Source organism: Schistocerca americana, chromosome 8 (genome assembly GCF_021461395.2).
Source record: "Schistocerca americana isolate TAMUIC-IGC-003095 chromosome 8, iqSchAmer2.1, whole genome shotgun sequence".
Lineage (NCBI taxonomy): Eukaryota > Metazoa > Arthropoda > Insecta > Orthoptera > Acrididae > Schistocerca > Schistocerca americana.
In genome coordinates, this window is record NC_060126.1 from 120,142,227 (window position 1) to 120,161,642 (window position 19,416).

General features: G+C 38.2%; 1 protein-coding gene across 1 annotated transcript in view; it reads left to right on the forward strand.

Moving 5' to 3' along the window:
• The window catches only part of LOC124545134 (39S ribosomal protein L46, mitochondrial), a 34,912-nt gene extending 16,030 nt beyond the window's left edge, over positions 1 to 18,882 (forward strand). The window contains exons 4-6 of the mRNA XM_047123959.1: positions 10,422 to 10,564; positions 14,652 to 14,780; positions 18,630 to 18,882. Coding sequence (XP_046979915.1) covers positions 10,422 to 10,564; positions 14,652 to 14,780; positions 18,630 to 18,779 — 422 coding nt within the window. The 3' untranslated portion in view covers positions 18,780 to 18,882. The remainder of the gene's footprint in view (positions 1 to 10,421; positions 10,565 to 14,651; positions 14,781 to 18,629) is intronic.
• The last annotated feature ends 534 nt before the right edge of the window (positions 18,883 to 19,416 follow it).

Genomic DNA, 19,416 nt, shown 5'->3' on the forward strand with positions numbered 1-19,416 from the left:
AGGTACGCAAAACAGAATGGGTGGCCTTGAATAACAGAGTCACTGAATCTTTGCCATGTCTGCGTTGCATTTCGTAATCTGAAGGTCATGCCCCCCATACACTCAAACAGAGTGAATGGTGTCGTAATTGCAGTCTTTGGAATGTCCTCTTTAGCCACAGTATCTGAGTATAGGCTGTAGCATAGTGTAAGATGTTGAATATCATCGCACCATGTAATGCGTAGTTGTAGTCTTTAGAAATGGCACTGTTCTCACATTCAGTACCCAGTAATCTCACACAGGTGCCAGGCCTCACCTTCTTTTGGCACCAGATGTAAGGCAGAGGACTACACACTGTTCAATGGTCTAATAATGCCGTCTCACTGCATGCTGTCAGATTCAGCTTTTGCGGTTTCAATATGGCTCAGTGCTAAACTTATACATTGGCACGACACTGATGGTCCATCTGCGGTCCTGATGCAATGCGTTGTATTGTGTTGAATGTGTTCAGGTGTACTGGGTGGTCTGATCGAATAAGGAAACTGCTTTAACATGTACTGCATTCACCCTCAGGTGCCTGCATGACCTTTGCACTACAGATGGTTTCATTGCGATGACAACTGATGACAGTTAAATCAGTAATGCTGTCCACTAATTGGGCATTTGCCAATATCCAGGAACTGGTTGTAACGTGCCAGGAGATATTCACTGATGGTGGTGTCTGTGATGTTTGCAACAGTGAAGTTCCATGTGAACATATGACGTTGCCCTAACATCAGCTCCATTCTCTGTGTTCCATAGGTTGCAATAGTCGAGTTATTGTCAGCCGTAGACAGTTGGTTGCCTACAGTGATCCAACAAAGACTGGCAGAATACTGATGTTCAAACCAGTTTCTATAACAAATTTCAAGCCAGAATCTCTTTTGCTGATGAACAGCCACCTGGATGGTGACAGGCGCCTACGATTGACTGCCGCTGGTATTTGGGTGGAAGCACAGTGATGTACATTTTCATGCATTCTCGGCAAATCTGCAATGGTACCAACACAGAGGCTGCTTACCTTGTGGAGATGTAGTGTTGCTCAAAGACCAGTTCCTCCAATGTCTGCGGTAACACACTCTGTTGTTTTCTGTCAGTTTGTAATGCCACTACGCCATAATTTGTGCTGGTAATCTACTGCTTCATGATGTACCGGTATGCAATAAGTTGTCTGGCACTGTGACAGTTTTCACTTTACTGTGCAGATACCTCAGATATTGTGACGGCTTACGATCACCGACGTCTTCTTGTGTAAGAAAAACAAATTCAGTCTTCCTGTGAAGCAGCAATTCTTCGTATTAGCTCTGCCTTGAGTTTCTTTTAGAAATGTCCCTCTGGGGTGCATTGAAAATTTCTTGCACTTTGGTGACGAAACGGTGGTCCGACTGGCTAACAACAAGTGTGAACTTCATGGTATCGGCTGTAATTCCAGCACAACAAAAACTTGTTTCCATAAGATGGGGTTATCAGGCCAAAACGATGCGAAGTGGACTGCTAGTCTTGATACAGTAAATTCTCCAGACATCCCCTGGCCTCAGTAGGGAAAACAGCTGTAGTTAATTTCCTTCAGCATGAGTATCGTGTCAGAGTCACCACTTGCCAGGTTCGGTGTAATTAGAACGGATCATCTTAATCATTATTATTAATCAGACACCACAGGAGTAAGCTTCACAAGAAACTCTTTATTCACTGAAAACAGGAAGCTAATGAATTGTAACCCAAAGTGACAAAAAAAGAAAAAAAAAGAGGAACATAGATAACTCAGAAATAAATATCACGCAGGGAGAAATACACAAGCACACACAAAGAGTAAAAAAAAAAAAAACATCCCACCTGTTGGCCAAGTGTTGGCTGAAGTGGAACTACCATAACAGCTGCGGTTCAGCTGTTACAACACGAGAACATTGCATGTACACACACTATGCAACACTTTACTTCTCCACACTAGCGTGCAGCAGCTGTCATGTCGGACGCTATATGTTGTTTGTGCCAGGATATTATAACATCAGATCAGTAAACTTCTCTATATTTTAACCATTCAGAGCAGCATCCACTGCCATAATTGTATTGTAGTCAACAAGAGTTCACATAGAAGGGCACCTTCATTGAACTGAACAAGTGTTAAAATTGAAAACAAGACAAGAAAATAGTTTTTTTTTTTTTTTTTCCCCAAAAGTAAAATAAAAGGGAACCTGGCTAGCGATACAGGCTGCCAAAGGTGGCACCTCAGTTGACATTTTTGACATGCAATTTTTGGTTAAATATACACATCAAAAAAAGTTTTGCATCTCCCTGGTGCCCAGAACTCCTGAAGATAGACATTGACAGTGGATATTGTATCACAGACACAGTACCTTTGACTGTTCAGAGATGTCACTAAACCTGCCCAAAGATGTAAACAACGATGCATGAGCAGCGCCTGTTAGACGGAGGGGTCTAACAGCAAAACAGTTCCAGCATTCCACCAGGAAGGAGGTGCACGGCTCGTGTTGTCTGTAGTTCAACCATGCCTAGGTGGTCACACATTGTTACTTTGTGCCAGAAAGGGCTCTCAACAGGGGAAGTGTCCAGGCATGTCGGAGTGAACCAAAGCGATGTTGTTCGGACATTGAGGAGATAGAGAGAGACAGGAACTGTTGATGACATGCCTCGCTCAGGCCACCCAAGGGCTACTACTGCAGTGGTTGACCACTACCTGCGGATTATGGCAAGGAGGAACCCTGACAGCAACACAACAATTCTGAATAATGCTTTTTGTGCAGCCACAGGATGTCTTGTTATGACTCAAACTCTGCACAATAGGCTGCATGATGCCCAACTCCACTCCCGATGTCCATGGTGAGGTCCACCTTTGCAACCACAACACCATGCAGCGCGATACAGCTGGGCCCAACAACATGCCGCATGGACCGCTCAGGATTGGCGTCATGTTCTCTTCACCGATGAGTGTTGCATAAGGCTTCAACCAGACAATTCTCGGAGACATGTTTGGAGGCAACCTGGTCAGGCTGAACGCCTTAGGCACTCTGTCCAACGAGTGCAGCAAGGTGGAGATTCCCTGCTGTTTGGGCTGATGTATGCTGTTGGTGATCATGGAAGGTGCTGTAATGGCTGTATGGTACGTGATTGCCATCCTCTGACTGATAGTGCAACCATATCAGCGGCATATTGGCGTCTTCATGGACGACAGTTCACGCAACCATGATGCACATCTTGTGAATGACTTCCTTCAAGATAACGACATCGCTCAACTAGTGCAGCCAGCATGTTCTCCAGACATGAACCTTATTGACTGTGCCTGGGATAGATTGAAAAGGGCTGTTTAGGGACGATGTGACACATCAACCACTCTGAGGGATCTATGCCAAACCGCAGATGAAGAGTGGCACAGTCTGGACTGAGAGTGCCTTAATGAACTTGTGGATAGTATGCCATGACGAATACAGGCATGCATCAATGCAAGAGGATGTGCTACTGGGTATAAGAGGTACCGGTGTGTGCAGCAATCTGGACCACCACTTCTGAAGATCTCGCTGTATGGTGGTACAAACATGAGCATTAGAAAGGGCAGAAATGATGTTTATGTTGATCTCTGTTCCAATTTTCTGTACAGTTTCCGGAACTCTTGGAACTGAGGTGATGCAAAACTTTTTTTGATGTGTGTATTAAAATGCATTAACTCTGTATTGGCTCAGAATATTCGTTCTTTGTTTTGGGTACCATAGCAATGGGTCTATTAAAAGAAAGTGGCATTTTCTAATTTTGCTGGTAAATGTCTTTAAAATACATTTACATTCCCATCATTATTTTATATTCGGAGAGTAATATGATGTATTGTATTTTGTACAGAATGACAATATCACTTGAGAATGGCCTAGAAGGCTGAAACTAGTCATGCACAAGTAAAATTAATACGTTAAAAGTGGGAAACGCCATCTTGTTTCAAAATATTTTGTTACTTGTAATTTTATTTCAGATATGATGCTCTGAGTAGTTTGGAAATGTTTTTCTCGAATAATCTCATTTCATTTTATTAAAGTTCAAAAATAATTCCTTCATAAAGTGCCATTTTTCCTGTTAATCATTATCAACAGTAAGAACAGAAAAGAACTCCCCTTTTCCAGTTTAACAGTTTTTTAACCGGTGTTTGTGTTTTAACTTCCTTATCTAATGCCTTTATTGCTATTATTTTATAAATCAAAATAACCAATCCCAGAAATTCAGATAATTTTACAAGAACTGTATATCAAAGGCTACTACATATCTAGAAAAGGGAAACGCACCATCTTGTTCTGGAATATCTCACAAACATTCTTCAAATTAACCCTTGGACTAATATGGTGGAATAAAAACAATAAATCAAATAAAGTTTTATCTTGGTGAATAGAACCCTACAAAGTGTCAGTCTTTGAAATAGTATGCAAGCTTTGAGATCATTTCAGAACGTAACAGAATCTTCTAGAATAATCTGAAAGTGTCTGGATGATTCTGCATGTTTGGTCAAGTGTATAAAGGTGAGGATACATGGACTTACAGTTCACTTTCTTTTCCCCCCTGACTGGTTTGATGTGGCCCACCCCGAATTTTTTTCCTGTGCCAACCTCTCCATCTCATCTCAGTGTAGCACTTGCAACCTACATCCTCAATTATTTGCTGAATGTATTCTAATCTGTGTCTTCCTCTAAAGTTTTTACCATGTGCAGCTCCCTTTAGTACCATGTAACTTATTCCCTGATGCCTTAAAAGCTATCCTACCATCCTGTCTCTTCTTTTCCCTGTTTCCGTATATTCCTTTCCTCACCGATTCTCCAGAGAACCTCCTCATTCCTTAACCTCTTGGCTCTTGTACATGTTATATATTTCCCATCTTTCCCTATAGCTTAACCCTATTTTTCGCAGAATTTCAAACATCTTCCACCAGTTTACATTGTCGGGCGCTTTCTCGAGGTCGACAAACACTAAAAAAGCATCTTGATTTTTCTTTGGTCTGGTGTCTTAACTCTTACTAAAGCCAGACTGATTATAATCTAACACATCTTCAGTTTTCTTTTGTATTCTTCTGTATATTATTCAATTATCAATAGACAAACTAAGGTATCAGTTAACAAAATAATGTTGTATGTTAAACTCAATAAGCTTTTGTGAAATTACTGTTTTATTTTATTTTTATGTGATTGCATTTGAAGTACACTACTGCCCATTAAAATTGCTACACCACAAAGATGACATGCTACAGATGCGAAATTTAACTGACAGGAAGAAGATGCTGTGATATGCAAATGATTAGCTTTTCAGAACATTCACACAAGGTTGGAGCCGGTGGCGACACCTACAACATGCTGACATGAGGAAATTTTCCAACCAATTTCTCATACACAAACAACAGTTGACCGACGCTGCCTGGTGAAACGTTGTTGTGATGCCTCGTGTAAGGAGGAGAAATGCATACCATCATGTTTCCGACTTTAATAAAGATCAGATTGTAGCCCATCGTGATTGCAGTTTATCGTACCGCGACTTTGCTGCTCGAGTTGGTCGACATCCATTGACTGTTAGCAGAATATGGAATCGGCGGGTTCAGGAAGGTAATACAGAATGCCGTGCTGGATCCCAACGGCCTCATATCACTAGCAGTCGAAGGCGTCTTACCCGGATGGCTGCAACGGATCGTGCAGCCACGTCTCGATCCCCGAGTCAACAGATGGGGACGTTTGTAAGACAGCAACCATCTGCATGAACAGTTCGACGACGTTTGCAGGAGCATGCACTATCAGCTCAGACACCATGGCTGTGGTTACCCTTGAAGCTGCAGGAGCGCCTGTGATGGTGTACTCAACGATGAACCTGGGTGCACAAATGGCAAAACGTCATTTTTTCGGATGAATCCAGGTTCTGTTTACAGCATTATGATGGTCGCATCCGTGTTTGGCGACATTGCGGTGAACGCACATTGGAAGCGTGTATTCGTCATCGCCATACTGGCGTATCACCCGGCATCATGGTATGGGGTGCCATTGGTTACATGTCTCGGTCACCTCTTGTTCGCATTGACGGCACTTTGAACAGTGGATGTTACATTTCAGATGTAGCTGTACCCTTCATTCGACCCCTGCGAAACCCTACATTTCAGCAGGATAATGCACGACCGCATGTCGCAGGTCCTGTACGGGCCTTTCTGGATACGTAAAATGTTCGACTGCTGCCCTGATCAGCACATTCTTCAGATCTCTCACCAATAAAAATGTCAGGGTCAATGGTGGCCGAACAACTGGCTCATCACAATACGCCAGTCACTACTCTTGATGAACTGTGGTATCATGTTGAAGCTGTATGGGCAGCTGTACCTGTACACACCATCCAAGCTCTGTTTGACTCAATGCCCAGGCATATCAAGGCCGTTATTATGGCCAGAGTTGGTTGTTCTGGTTGTTCTGGGGACTGATTTCTCAGGATCTATGCACCCAAATTGCGTGAAACTGTAATCACATGTCAGTACTAATATAATGTATTTGTCCAATGAATGCCCGTTAATCATGTGCATTTCTTCTTGGTGTAGCAATTTTAATGGCCATTAGTGTATGTTCTGCTAGAGAGTGAACCGTACTGATTATTTGCATGTTCATAAAAAGAGAGATGTATAACACTAGCAAAAAGTGAGACTGACTTTAGGTTGGGAGTACAAGTCCTGTTTTAAGTAAATATGATTCCAGTGAGAAAACTTCCTCTGTTCCAGATGCTTTGACAGAATATCAATAATGACAGCAAGTGGACAAGTAATTTCCCATAGTATGGACAATATAGATTTTGTGTCTGTAAACGTGTATATTAAAAGGCCAGAGAATTTACTGATGCTGTGGATGATTTCATCAAAACAAAGCTGACCAATCTCTTCAGAATAGAAGTTCTGTCTTCATAAGAAAATAAACCAAACTATCCTAGTACAGATTGTCAGGGATTTTCCTCAAACATCATTTCAGTTGTTCAGTTGCATGCATTGTACAGTGAAAAGGTGAAAGTTCTATCAGTTATCCCAGTATCCACTTTGAAGAAAACTAGCTTGCACCAAATTTCACGTGCATTAAAACACGTGGTGTAAAAAGCAAGATGTGCCCAGATAGTCAGTTCCACACCTATTACTTATTACTAGAGATATTTGTGTATGTGTTTATTGCAAATTTTGAACTTCAAAATGGCTCTGAGCGTTATGGGGCTCAACTTCTGAGGTCATTAGTCTTTTGAACTTCACTTGTTAGCTTTTAAGAACTTGCTTGATTAGTGACATGACAAATGCGAAATCATTTGTAATATGTGATGCAGAGTCAGGTATCTGTTGGCTTCAGGAATGTGGATACTGCTCTCACAGACATTTGGTTTGGAAAATATAACAAATGACTATAAAGTTACATATGGAGGAGGTTAACTGCATTAACAGGACGTATGTGAATTACTGTCAAAAAATTGATTCTCTGTATTTTACTGAACTAGAAAAAGCTTACTTCCAGGAAAATGGACGACAGAAAGTACCGTAATTAGAGGAATTTAAAAGTGTCTGCACACACCACAACATCCCCATGGTGCACAGTCAACTCTGTTAAAAATAAAGTTTCGCTCTCATTTGTTTTGTTTTTATGACCTTTCAGTACCTTAAGGGGCCCACACCCTGTGTATCTAACCCATGTTAATGTAGGCAAGTATTTGACCCATTCTTGAAAAAACTATTTGATGTAGGATCTTAATATTTGTACTGTATGTTACATGATGCTAATAGTGTCAACTGTACTAAAATCTAATTTGTCCATTTTATAGTTATTAAGAAATATTTTTTGTGAACTTTCTAATGGGGGAATATTAATGAATGTAGTACCAGAGGTAGCTTTTTTGTTATGCAGAGTCTCTGAAAATTTCATTCATTTGTCTATGATAGTTTCTGATATGATGGAGCATATGTACTGAAAATTTTAGTTTGTGGGAAATTGACTTTAAAGAAAAAAACTTTTGAAATTTGTTACTTACAGTTAATTAAAACTGTCCTGCTGCATATGATAGCCCTTCTTTAGCCTCTAGCATGTCTTTCGGTTTCCTTTTCACATTCCTGGATGTTTGTCTTGCTTTCTTGGCCATATTAGATGCAGACCTGTTTGCACTGGCTATCCTCATTTAATTGCAGTGTTGCAGCCCAGTGATCATATTTTCACCAGGATTAATTCCCAGCTTGTTCAGTACCCAACACATTCCGGCACTACCACAATTGAATGTAATAACAGCATCATGAACCCCTAGTTTCATTGTATGCATGTCTACAAATACAGTTTTAGGAAGGCGGTTCCAAATTATGCTGTTGAAACATTCATTTGGGTTCTGTGCCTGCCCGTGCAGACATTTCCTTAGAAGGTCAGGATGAGCCAAGTCTCTGAAAATAGGTTTAACTGCAGTAATAACAGTAGCAGGAAGAGAATGCTGGTGAGAATAAGATTCTCCAGTTGCCTGAGCCCTGTTGTATTAGCACCACAAATGTTTTCCTGATGGACACAATCCATGACATGGCTTATCATCAGTAGAGGACTTACTGGAGAATATGTCCCAAACATCTCTCTTCATTGCCTCCAAAGGTCCCGAGTTCAAGTCTCGGTCCAGCACACAGTTTTAATCTGCCAGGAAGTTTCATATCAGCGAACACTCTGCTGTAGAGTGAAAATTCCATTCTTTCTAAACTTGTTTCCTCTAAATTGTCGTTTCTTGAAAATGCCTTTATGTTTCATCATCTTCAGTAAACACAACTAAACACGTGTAAACAAGCACTACAAATGTAATTATAACAACTACTCACAATCACACTTGAACAAAACTAACTTCGTGTTTGAAAGCATGTTGTTTACAAACAGCAGAAACAAAAGAGTACCGATCGTTGCATTCCAAGGATAGCCAACACAAAAAAACCCTAACATGCAATGTAGGGGATATGTTGTGTTGTTGCTGTGGTCTTCAGTCCTGAGACTGGTTTGATGCAACTCCTCCATCCTACTCTATCCTGTGCTAGCTTCTTCATCTCCCAGTACCTACTGCAACCTACATCCTTCTGAATCTGCTTAGTGTATTCACCTCATGGTCTCCCTCTATAATTTTTACCCTCCACACTGCCCTCCAATACTAAATTGGTGATCCCCTGATGCCTTAGAACATGTCCTACCAACCGATCCCTTCTTCTTGTCAAGTTGTACCACAAACTCCTCCCCAATTCTGTTCAATACATCCTCATTAGTTATGTGATCTACCCATCTAATCTTCAGTATTTTTTTGTAGCACCACTTTCGAAAGCTTCTTTTCTCTTCTTGTCCGAACTATTTATTGTCCATGTTTCGCTTCCATACATGCCTACACTCCATACAAATACTTTCAGACACGACTTCCTGACACTTAAATCGATACTCGATGTTAACAAATTTCTCTTCTTCAGAAACACTTTTCTTGCCATTGCCAGTCTACATTGTATATCCTCTCTACTTCAACCATCATCAGTTATTTTGCTCCCCAAATAGCAAAACTCCTTTACTACTTTAAGTGTCTCATTTCCTAATCTAATTCCCTCAGCATCACCCGACTTAATTTGACTATATTCTATTATCCTCGTTTTGCTTTTGTTGATGTTCATCTTGTATCCTCCTTTCAAGACATTTTCCATTCTGTTCAAGTGGTCTTCCAAGTCCTTTGCTGTCTCTGACAGAATTACAATGTCGTCGGCAAACTTCAAAGTTTTTATTTCTTCTCCATGGATTTTAATGCCTACTCCGAATTTTTGTTTTGTTTCCTTTACTGCTTGCTCAACACACAGATTGAATAACATGAGGGAGAGATTACAACCCTGTCTTACTCCCTTCCGAACCACTGCTTTCCTTTCATGTCCCTCAACTCTTTTAACTGCCATCTGGTTTCTGTACAAACTGTAATTCTTCATACTAGTCATGGACCGAGCGAGGTGGCGCAGTGGTCAGCACACTGGACTCGCATTTGGGAGGACGACGGTTAAATCCCACGTCCGGCCATCCTGATTTAGGTTTTCCGTGATTTCCCTAAATCGATCCAGGCAAATGCCGGGATGGTACCTTTGAAAGGGCACGGCTGACATCCTTCTCTAATCCGATGAGACCGATGACCTTGCTGTTTGGTCTCTTCCTCCCAAACAAACAACAACAACAACAACAACATACTAGTCAAGGACAATATTTTAATATTAGTAGTATGTGATTATAGATTTTTTCTTTCGTTACTTGAATGTCAAAGATTTTTAACTTGTCTGTTGTATGTTACATTTGATGATTAAGAGAAAATATTTTTGGAAATAATGTGGTGAAATTATCAATTTTTGTTAATGAGTGTGGTATACTAAATTAAAATTTTTCCCACAGATGCAGATCGTAAAGGCAATAAGAAATCACTGGAACGTTGTTTATCAACAACTTTAATGCTTTTGGGACAAATGAAAATTGGTAATGGCCATGTGTGGGCATTTCCTCAAGGCGTGCGTGTTGAAGGTGAAACAATGCGACAGGTATTTTTACACATACAGTTCTCAGAAACATATTCATTTTTAAATATATTAATAAATTGAAAATGAAATTAACATAACAGTACAAGATGATGATTACAATACATTGAAGATAGGTGAGGCAATACTCACTAATGATGCTGGTAGATTTCCCATATAATTATTGAATAACTCCAAAATGAATGATAGGTATGAATTTAAGCAAAAGAGGGCAAAATTTTGTTGCACAAAAATCAATATTGTCTCCACATATCACAATCCATTACCTGTTTTGCCAAATTTCAATTAACCGGCCACACAGTTTCATGAGTTTACGATATTTCAAGTGTAGTACATCAGTGTAACTGATTATAAAATATCATCACTTTGATAAAAATAATCTCGCGCATATTTCTTGGAGAAATAACTTTACCTCACCTACAATGAAAGAGTAATGCAAACAAGAGAGATTGACAAAATTTGAAATTTTGAGGCTTTGGAGAACTTAAGTTCCTAGAGAAATGAACAAGGAAAATACTAGAGGCCTAATAACTGTGTTACATGCTAGTTTCATTGGTAGCTTACCAGATGAGATATGTGCTGAAACTTAATATTTTGTTTTGTGTCAGGACTTCAACCTATTGTTTTATTGCTTTTAACCACACTTGTCTCTCCAGATTTTTGTGAGAACGCTAAAGTTGTCATGCAACTAACCCAACATACCATGAAGATTACCATTTTATTTTTCTGAAAACTTATGTAACATAACTGTCATTGCATCTGTTTTTCTACAGTTCTATCACATACTTAAGAAAAATTAATCCAAATGTAAAGATACAAGGGTTGCAAATCAACTTGTTGAATGATCGTTTTTTAAAGCATTTTGAATGTTATGAAATTAAGCTTTTAATGCCAACAGACAGAAGTATAACTTTTATGCTGATGTCATATAGAGCCTGGTGTTGCATCCAGCACAACAGTGACAACAGGAACATATGGTTTCATTGTATGTTCCATGTTCATACTTTCTATCTGTAGTGGAACATCACAGTTTCGTACAGTCCCATCTCTCATCCCCTACTCACACTTACCCATTGTTTTTTACCATTTCTCTATCCATATTCTACACTCTTACCTGTGCATCTTCCTCCACCTCTTTCCATTCCATGAACAGGGGTGGCAGAAAGGTGTGGGGGTGGGGGGGTGGGGGGGGGGGGGAGTGGGAGGTGCTGGTGCTAACCTAAATAAAAAATATGGAAGATACAATTCCAATTGGTTACTGTTATGAAGAGTTTCATCCCATTGAATATAGCTGGAATACTATATATGTAATGTTGTGCCATCTCTATATCACTGAAAATGGCATGTTCTTGCTTTACACTGTTCCTCACTTGTTATAGTTGGTAGTTGAAATATCTACTATTACATACTGATCAAGTATACTAAGATCTTTAATGGATGACCAGTCAGAGGACTTCGTAGTCCAAGATGGCACAGTAACGTATCATAATTGGGTGTCACTAATACTCTCTGAGACTCAGCAGTATTCTGTTGGAGTATGTAGATCGTGTACTACTCTAGAAAGAGGAGGAGCTTTGACTGCAGCTTTTTATGGCTGTGCAGTAATGATGATTTCCGTTTCTGCAGTCTGGCTTAAAAACTGTGCCATTATGCCGATGCCTCTTCTTAAGTCTTTCTCTTCTTGTATATCCCGGCTTCTTGAGATCCCTTGTGAAGAGACATGATACAACAAGTTCCGCAGTGGTGTTGAACAATCACTGAAGTTACACAACAGTTAATAATTTAACTTTTGAAATTGCCGGTTTATTGGCATTTGTGGAAAGAAAAACACTCTCATGCAGTCAGCAAACTTTGTGTAACATTTTGTGTGTGTAATGGGCTTTACTACATCGCAAATCATTCTAATGAATTAATTAAGCTGCCTTACAGTGTTGCTAGGCAACATAATCAATAAAGTGGTACATGTCTCAATTTAAACTGGACCTCGATATTTTGAATAAACTTTTGCTTAATTTTTGTCAAAATCAGCACTTGTCTCAAAATTAATTTCCAACTTCGTGCTTTAAGTCCACACACATTTGCAACTATTGTACGTGATTTACTGGACAGCTCAATCACGCGCTGATGTGTAACATATTTCAAACCGAGCATGCAGGTTTCAGTTTTCCCCAATGGGGTAAACGACTCTTTTGTAATAACTTGGTGTGTCTTATCTTATGTAAAGTTTAAATGAAACTGGATTTACTCTCCATTCAGGTCAAGGTCACAAAATAAAATTCACCACACAGGTCAGCGAACTGTACACATGCACTTTTAGCACTCTTAAGTGATAACTCGTCTCAGAGTAAAAGCCGCACATAAATTCACACTTTTTTTATGCATACAAAATTCAAAACACCTTTATATTAAACAAATAAATTATGGCATGTAATTACTAATTAAACATTTCCAATTCTGAATAAACTTCAAGAACTTGTATTTCATAATCAATAAAATTTTATTGCCTGAGAGAAACTATTAGTTTGCTAAAACGGATTCAGATTACAGTCAACTCTTGTCTAGATGATGACATCATGAACGACTCTTGCTTGGAATAAATGAAATACCTGTACTGAAAAATACTGTCCATTGAGTAATTTACTGATTTTCATAACAAATTTGGTGCCCCTTCCACTGCTACACCATTTCAGATGAGGCCTTCTTGGTGTGTAGTTGGCAGACCTGTATGCTTTGATACTCTGTAGTATTATACATGAAATTCCCAGAAATGATTTCTTATTCTTAATTCATTCTTCCAGGCATACATTATAATGCGTAGGTTTTTCAGTACTGTTTCGAAACGCCTTGAATGTAGTGCATAATATTATAATTTATCGTTGATAAACTGTGCATGAAGCTCAAAACAGTGAATTTGTTATGCAGAGAATTGGAACACGCAGTGTTAGAGAGAAAAGTGTAACCCTAAAATTTTGATTTAAGGATGTGTACTTGTTCCACAAATGACAAATTGACTAGTCAAATGAAAACAAGACAGATGGAAAAAAGTAAGTAAACTGTTTGTTTTTTCAAGTGTAATTGCAATAACTGTTACAACATTTATCCCATTTTGAGAAAAGATGATCAATGCCTTCATGGAAAAATGTTTGTAGTTGCCTACAAAACTGTGATAGTACCCATGTGTACACCTCTTCATCTGAAGCAAATCGTTGGCTGTGAATGTCTTTCTTTAGGGCTCCAAAAATATGGCAATTGCATGGGGAGAGATTAGGATTGTATGGAGGACATGTAAAGGCTTTCCTGAGTAACTACCGCTTTGTAGTCAAAACAGTATTTGGAGGTGGGGTGCTGGGGGGGGGGGGGGAAGCACATATTGCCAAGCTGCAAAAATTTCTTTAGTAAGCCCCCAACACATCCACTATAGAGTCCCGGTATCTCCCCATCTGATGTTTTAGGAGCCCTGAAATAAGACATTCATAGCTTCAGACAAAGAGATGCATGCCTGTGTACAATCATGGTTCTGTAGACAACTGCAAGCATTTTTCTATGAAGGCATTGGCCATTTTATCTCACAGTGGGATAAATGTAGTAACAGTTATGGTAATTACTTTTTAAATAATACACAGTTTTTTTACCTTTTTCTGTCTGTCGCCTTTTTATTTGACTGCTGCTTATACTAAAGGTGGGCAAAATGTGTTTTGTAAATGAAGATCTTAGGAGAACAGAAGCAAATGTAAGACAAGTAGGAATGATTCCAGAAATACACATGTGATGGGAAGAGCTCTTGGGAATGGGGAAGTAACCAGTGGTAAAGACATCTTAGAACTTTGGGGAAAGTTGATCATTTTACTTATTTTCAGTAAGAATCTTTGCTTGAGTATATTTTCACGTAATAGTCTTCATAACTAAAACTCATATTTATTTATTTATTGAAAAAAAAGAAAACAGCACTTTGCTGTGCTGTTCAGGTACTAAATCAAAATATTTATCATTTTACTTGAAAATGTTTTCAAGTGTACTTAAAATGACTTGTTTAAAAGACACTTAGGAAATTCTGAGAAAGTTATTTTTTTTTTCCCTTCTTGTTCTGTAGGCTGCAGAGCGAGTCCTTAAGGAAAGTTGCGGAAATAATTTAAGGGTTCAGTTCATTGGAAATGCTCCATGTGGATTCTATAAGTATAGGTACCCAACAGCAGTTCGCAATGAATCAGTTGGAGCTAAGGTAAGGTATTTGAAGCTTCACAAACCAGAATTTTGTTTGAGGAACAAGTAGGTAGTACATTAATAATGAAATAGTGTAATTTGTTTTATTACATGCAGGACATTTAGAACTCATCCATAAGGTTCTACTGATATATTCCCATGTAGTAGCGAGCAACTGTTGACACTGAAGCCCTAGCTCATACCACATCATTAAGAAGGTGCTGTTTGTTTTGTCTTAGAACTATGTACCGTATGACTAAATAAGGGTTCCTACCTTTTTACTCAGTCTGAAAAAGAAAGCAAACATTAAGTGTTCTTCCTTTTTGTATTCCATGAGGTCAAATTTCACTGTGTTGAGTCTGCATATTTAACTGATTTCATAATTTCTCCAGTAATTTTATTTGTGATTTCCCTTACATTTTAATATAATAACTTACGTTGTTGTAAATGCCCTTGGAGGGGGGGGGGGGGGGAGGAGGAGGAGGAAGTTGCCTGTAATATGAGGGGAATAAGAGGTTAGTGACTTTAAATCATCATGCCATATTGCTTGCAAAGTATTGGTGTGCTCACTTTCATGAATCTGGTATTTAATCACTACATAAGCAGAAAGTCGAGAGTTGGAAGACTTAATCACGGTAGACAAGCAATATCAATTTATTTACTGTACCATTTTAGCCCAGACAGAGTATTACTAGCATTTGTCCTTTTGTGTTATTATTATTATTATTATTTCTCTGGGACCATTTAAAACCATGTTAAATCCTCTTACATTTGACATTGAGCTTTGCTTTCTTTGAAGCCCAGATTTCTTTCCTTCACTCTTTGTGAGTGGACTTCTTTACACACCTCCATCTAAGGGCACAATGTCTACTTTTTGGTTGCTCATCTTGGTGTAGCATGTTCGACGCTATATTCTTACGGAAGCTATCTGTCTCACAGGTGTTGTCAGGCTTTATTTGTGCGTTTGGAAGTATTCTCAGTATTTTTAAACAAGGGCATTGTTGTGGTTATGGGATTTGAATAAAAAAAGTGGAGGATCTTCTTGATCAACCTGTTCCTTCCATTTGTTTGAGATGACTACCAAATTGCACACATTTTTTGGAGATTGAGTCTGTAATTTTTTGTATTTTGCCTTAAACTTCCGTATTGGATCTTTTGTGGTGGATACTATTCTTGTAATAGGATCCGATGATCACCATAATGATATTGCACTCTTTTCTCTCAAGTTCTTCAAGGAGGTCTTTATTTGCATTAAGAGATAATGTTTCAGCTGCATACATAACTACTGGCTTCAGAACCATTTCAGAGTGAAGTATCTTAGTGTTTAGTGAAAGACGTTTTTTATTGTCGATATAGGTGACATTTGGTAGGTGCTTCAAGTTTGTTTATTCATTCCTTTAGTGCTTCCTTGTCCAGTCCATTTTTCATGCAGATCTCACACAGTTACTTAAATTTGTCTGCACAGCTAAAATTTTTCTTCACTGCTAATGTCTTCATATTTCGTCTAGGGATGTTGGAGGCATCTCTGATGTTAGTTGTTCTGTTTTTTTCAAATTATGTCTGCAGGCCAATTCATTCGTTGGTTTCCTTAAACAGTTTGATTTGAATCCTAGCAGTTTATGTGTCATTATTCTTGGATATAAGGTCCATCCTTTATGCAAAAAACTGTTTTTTTCATGTGACCAAAACACCTCTGTGCCATTATCAGTGGGTTTTCTGTATTCAAATCTAACAAATCTGAATATATTGTAAGTGATAACTCATCTACGAAAACTAGGCCTAAAGACAGTTTTTGTTTGATTTTGTCAGTACCTTAATTTTACATTCCGAGGTTATGTCAGACAATTTATACATTATCCTATACTTATAGCTTGCCATCTGCAACCAAATGATTTTAACATGAATTTTGTTGGTGAAAAGTTATAAATGAATACACTACACTCTACACTCTGCACATGCACACTTTTGAACACATTAAAGGGACCTTATGAAAAGATAACGCAAACAGCTAAAAATTGTGCGCACTTACACACACACACACACACACACACACACACACACACACACACACACACACACACAACCTACCTTGTCAGTAAAGTACAGTGTACTAAAACTGAACACCTGTTTGCAGAAGAACGTTAGGAATGAAATAGGAACAAAACATTATGAGTAATACTAGTAATTTAATACTGTTTAAGAAGCAGTTTAAAACATGAGAACTGTTTTTGGTTTTCGCAAACAGATTCGAAAGAAAAACTATGTTATTACAATGATCACTAAAGATAATTTAATATAAAGCGTGAAAGATGTGGTCTAATCAAGATTTTTGTTATAGTTTGGAAAGACATTACATAACCTATATTACTTGAAAACATTTCTGCCTACGGGAGAGTTTTCATTTCTCATTTTGAGAAACTATTTTACTAATAAGAGGAACCTTTCTAAGTCCTTAATGGGCCTACACACCACCTGCTGTTTGTGGCAAAATGGCATCATGCAAGGTTAAATGCTTACTGGCTAACGTTTATGATGTCATAAGAAAGGCAGCTTGGTCATTCAGCATGAACCAGTAAATATCTGTGCAACCAATATTTTGTAATCCCACGCATTAGAGACAGAGTAAAGCAACAGCTCATTAAATCTTCAAATGGTACTTTCATTGCAATTTTAGATTCAGTTACTTCCTTTTCTGTCCTTGTAACTGAAAATCTGCCAACTTCGTTATCATGACTTACATGAGTTTTATAGGAAGAAATAATTTATTCACTAAACTATGAGAGTGTGTTTATTGGTAGTACCTATCATGTTTGAACTATTCTGCTTTGGTGTAACATTCATTTATTTTTTATTTATCACTTCTTTTCATCACTGGCAGTGATTTGTTAAAGTGGAGAACGTCATGTTGCGACATGGTACAGAGTCTCCATTAAACTGGATAAGCCAGTCTAAGGTTAAATTATTATCCTCTGTTATGTGTATTTAGTTTAGTGTAAGTCCCACGTGCTTGGGAAATATTCAAAGATGGGACAAAGAATGAGTGTTTTGTAGGTGTCTCCTACGTAAATGCCCTCAGAGCATGCCAAGTTACAAACCTGAAATTAGTTTCTTTTCTAGTTTGGGACTTCCACTTTTTAGAATGTTGTGCTGTCTAATCTCGAGGTGTCTATCTCCATAATAATCCCATATTACCGGCAATGTTGTGAAATGTATTTCAGATGTAATTTACATCTGCAAACTGGATATATCAGTTCTTTCACAGGCATTGTCTATTTTATGTGCTGAAAAAAACACGGCTTTTCAAATCAATATCATGGGCGCTTTTAGGACAAACAAAACTGGGTAGCTATAAGTAGTTTGATCCATTTAATATATAATGCAAGTGTTTGAAAACTTATGAATCTCTTTCAATACTTTGCTATGAAAACTATTCAGAATATTACTGCTAGGAAGGGCCATGGTACTGTGAGCAAACTGCAGAGATTCAGAGACATCTGTCGGTTCATGCTGAGTGACCAAGCTGCCTTTCTTATTATGCACCTTAGCCAATCAGCAGACTGAGTGGATTACAGAAACACGTAACAGGAAGCAGCATTCACTCTAGCTTTGGAGCTCTTGCACTTTTTCTAGCTAAAGTACACACATTCACTCACAAATCATCAGATGCACTCAACACACACTGATGAGGGCACTTAAATCACTCCTTTAGAAGAACCGTGTGTCTAATTTTGCATTCCTTCCTCTCACTTATGTTAACATAACAATTTTTTTTATAACAACTCTATTTTCATATCATCATGCATGAAATAAAATTTATCAGTTTTATTACATTCTGAAAAGTATATTATATGCCATTTTTCTCCGACAGGTGTTTTTCTTCAAAGCTCGGTACCTTTCTGGTGACGTCAAAACAAATAAGAATAAGTTAAATGATTTTCAGTGGCTCAATAATGATGAACTTCAGTCCATTTTGCACAGAGATTACTATCGCAGCATCAGTCAGTTTCTTGTAGTTTGATTAGAATGCAGAGAATGTGAATGGTTCTCATTTTACAGTATTTATTTTGTAAATATGTGTTTAATAAAGTTTGTTTGTAAATAAAAGGATTTGGATACTGTTACAGTGTGTTTTTAATAATGAGTGCTTTGTATATGATTCCTTCTTTGTATGCACCCTTTTAGATAATTTCGCAGTTTCCTTCTCCACATATTATATACTATATGCATTTAAGTATATTTACGAAAATACGTACAAATGTCTATCTTTATGAAGCGCCATTTGAGTTTCATTTTGTTCATGTAGTAGAATTTTCTGCAGTCATGTTGAGACAACCCTTATTTTTCTGTCTGTAGTGATCATATATTTTAGTGATAGGGGATATGAACTGTCTGAAATATATACTTATTATTTGGAAAGTGCTAATTATTTTCTTATAATGATTCCCAACTCCCAATTTGAATGTTGATGTAACTGTTTGTACCTATGAAGTGACTCAAGACACATGAACAAATAGAACCTACGGTTGACGGAAACATTAATTTGTAAATCTTACTTACTTTTTTTTGTATACTCAGTTTGTTAAACCAGCTTCAAAGAATTAAATGCGGTTCAGGAATTAAATAGCAAAGGTCCTCCCCACCCAACCACTTAAATG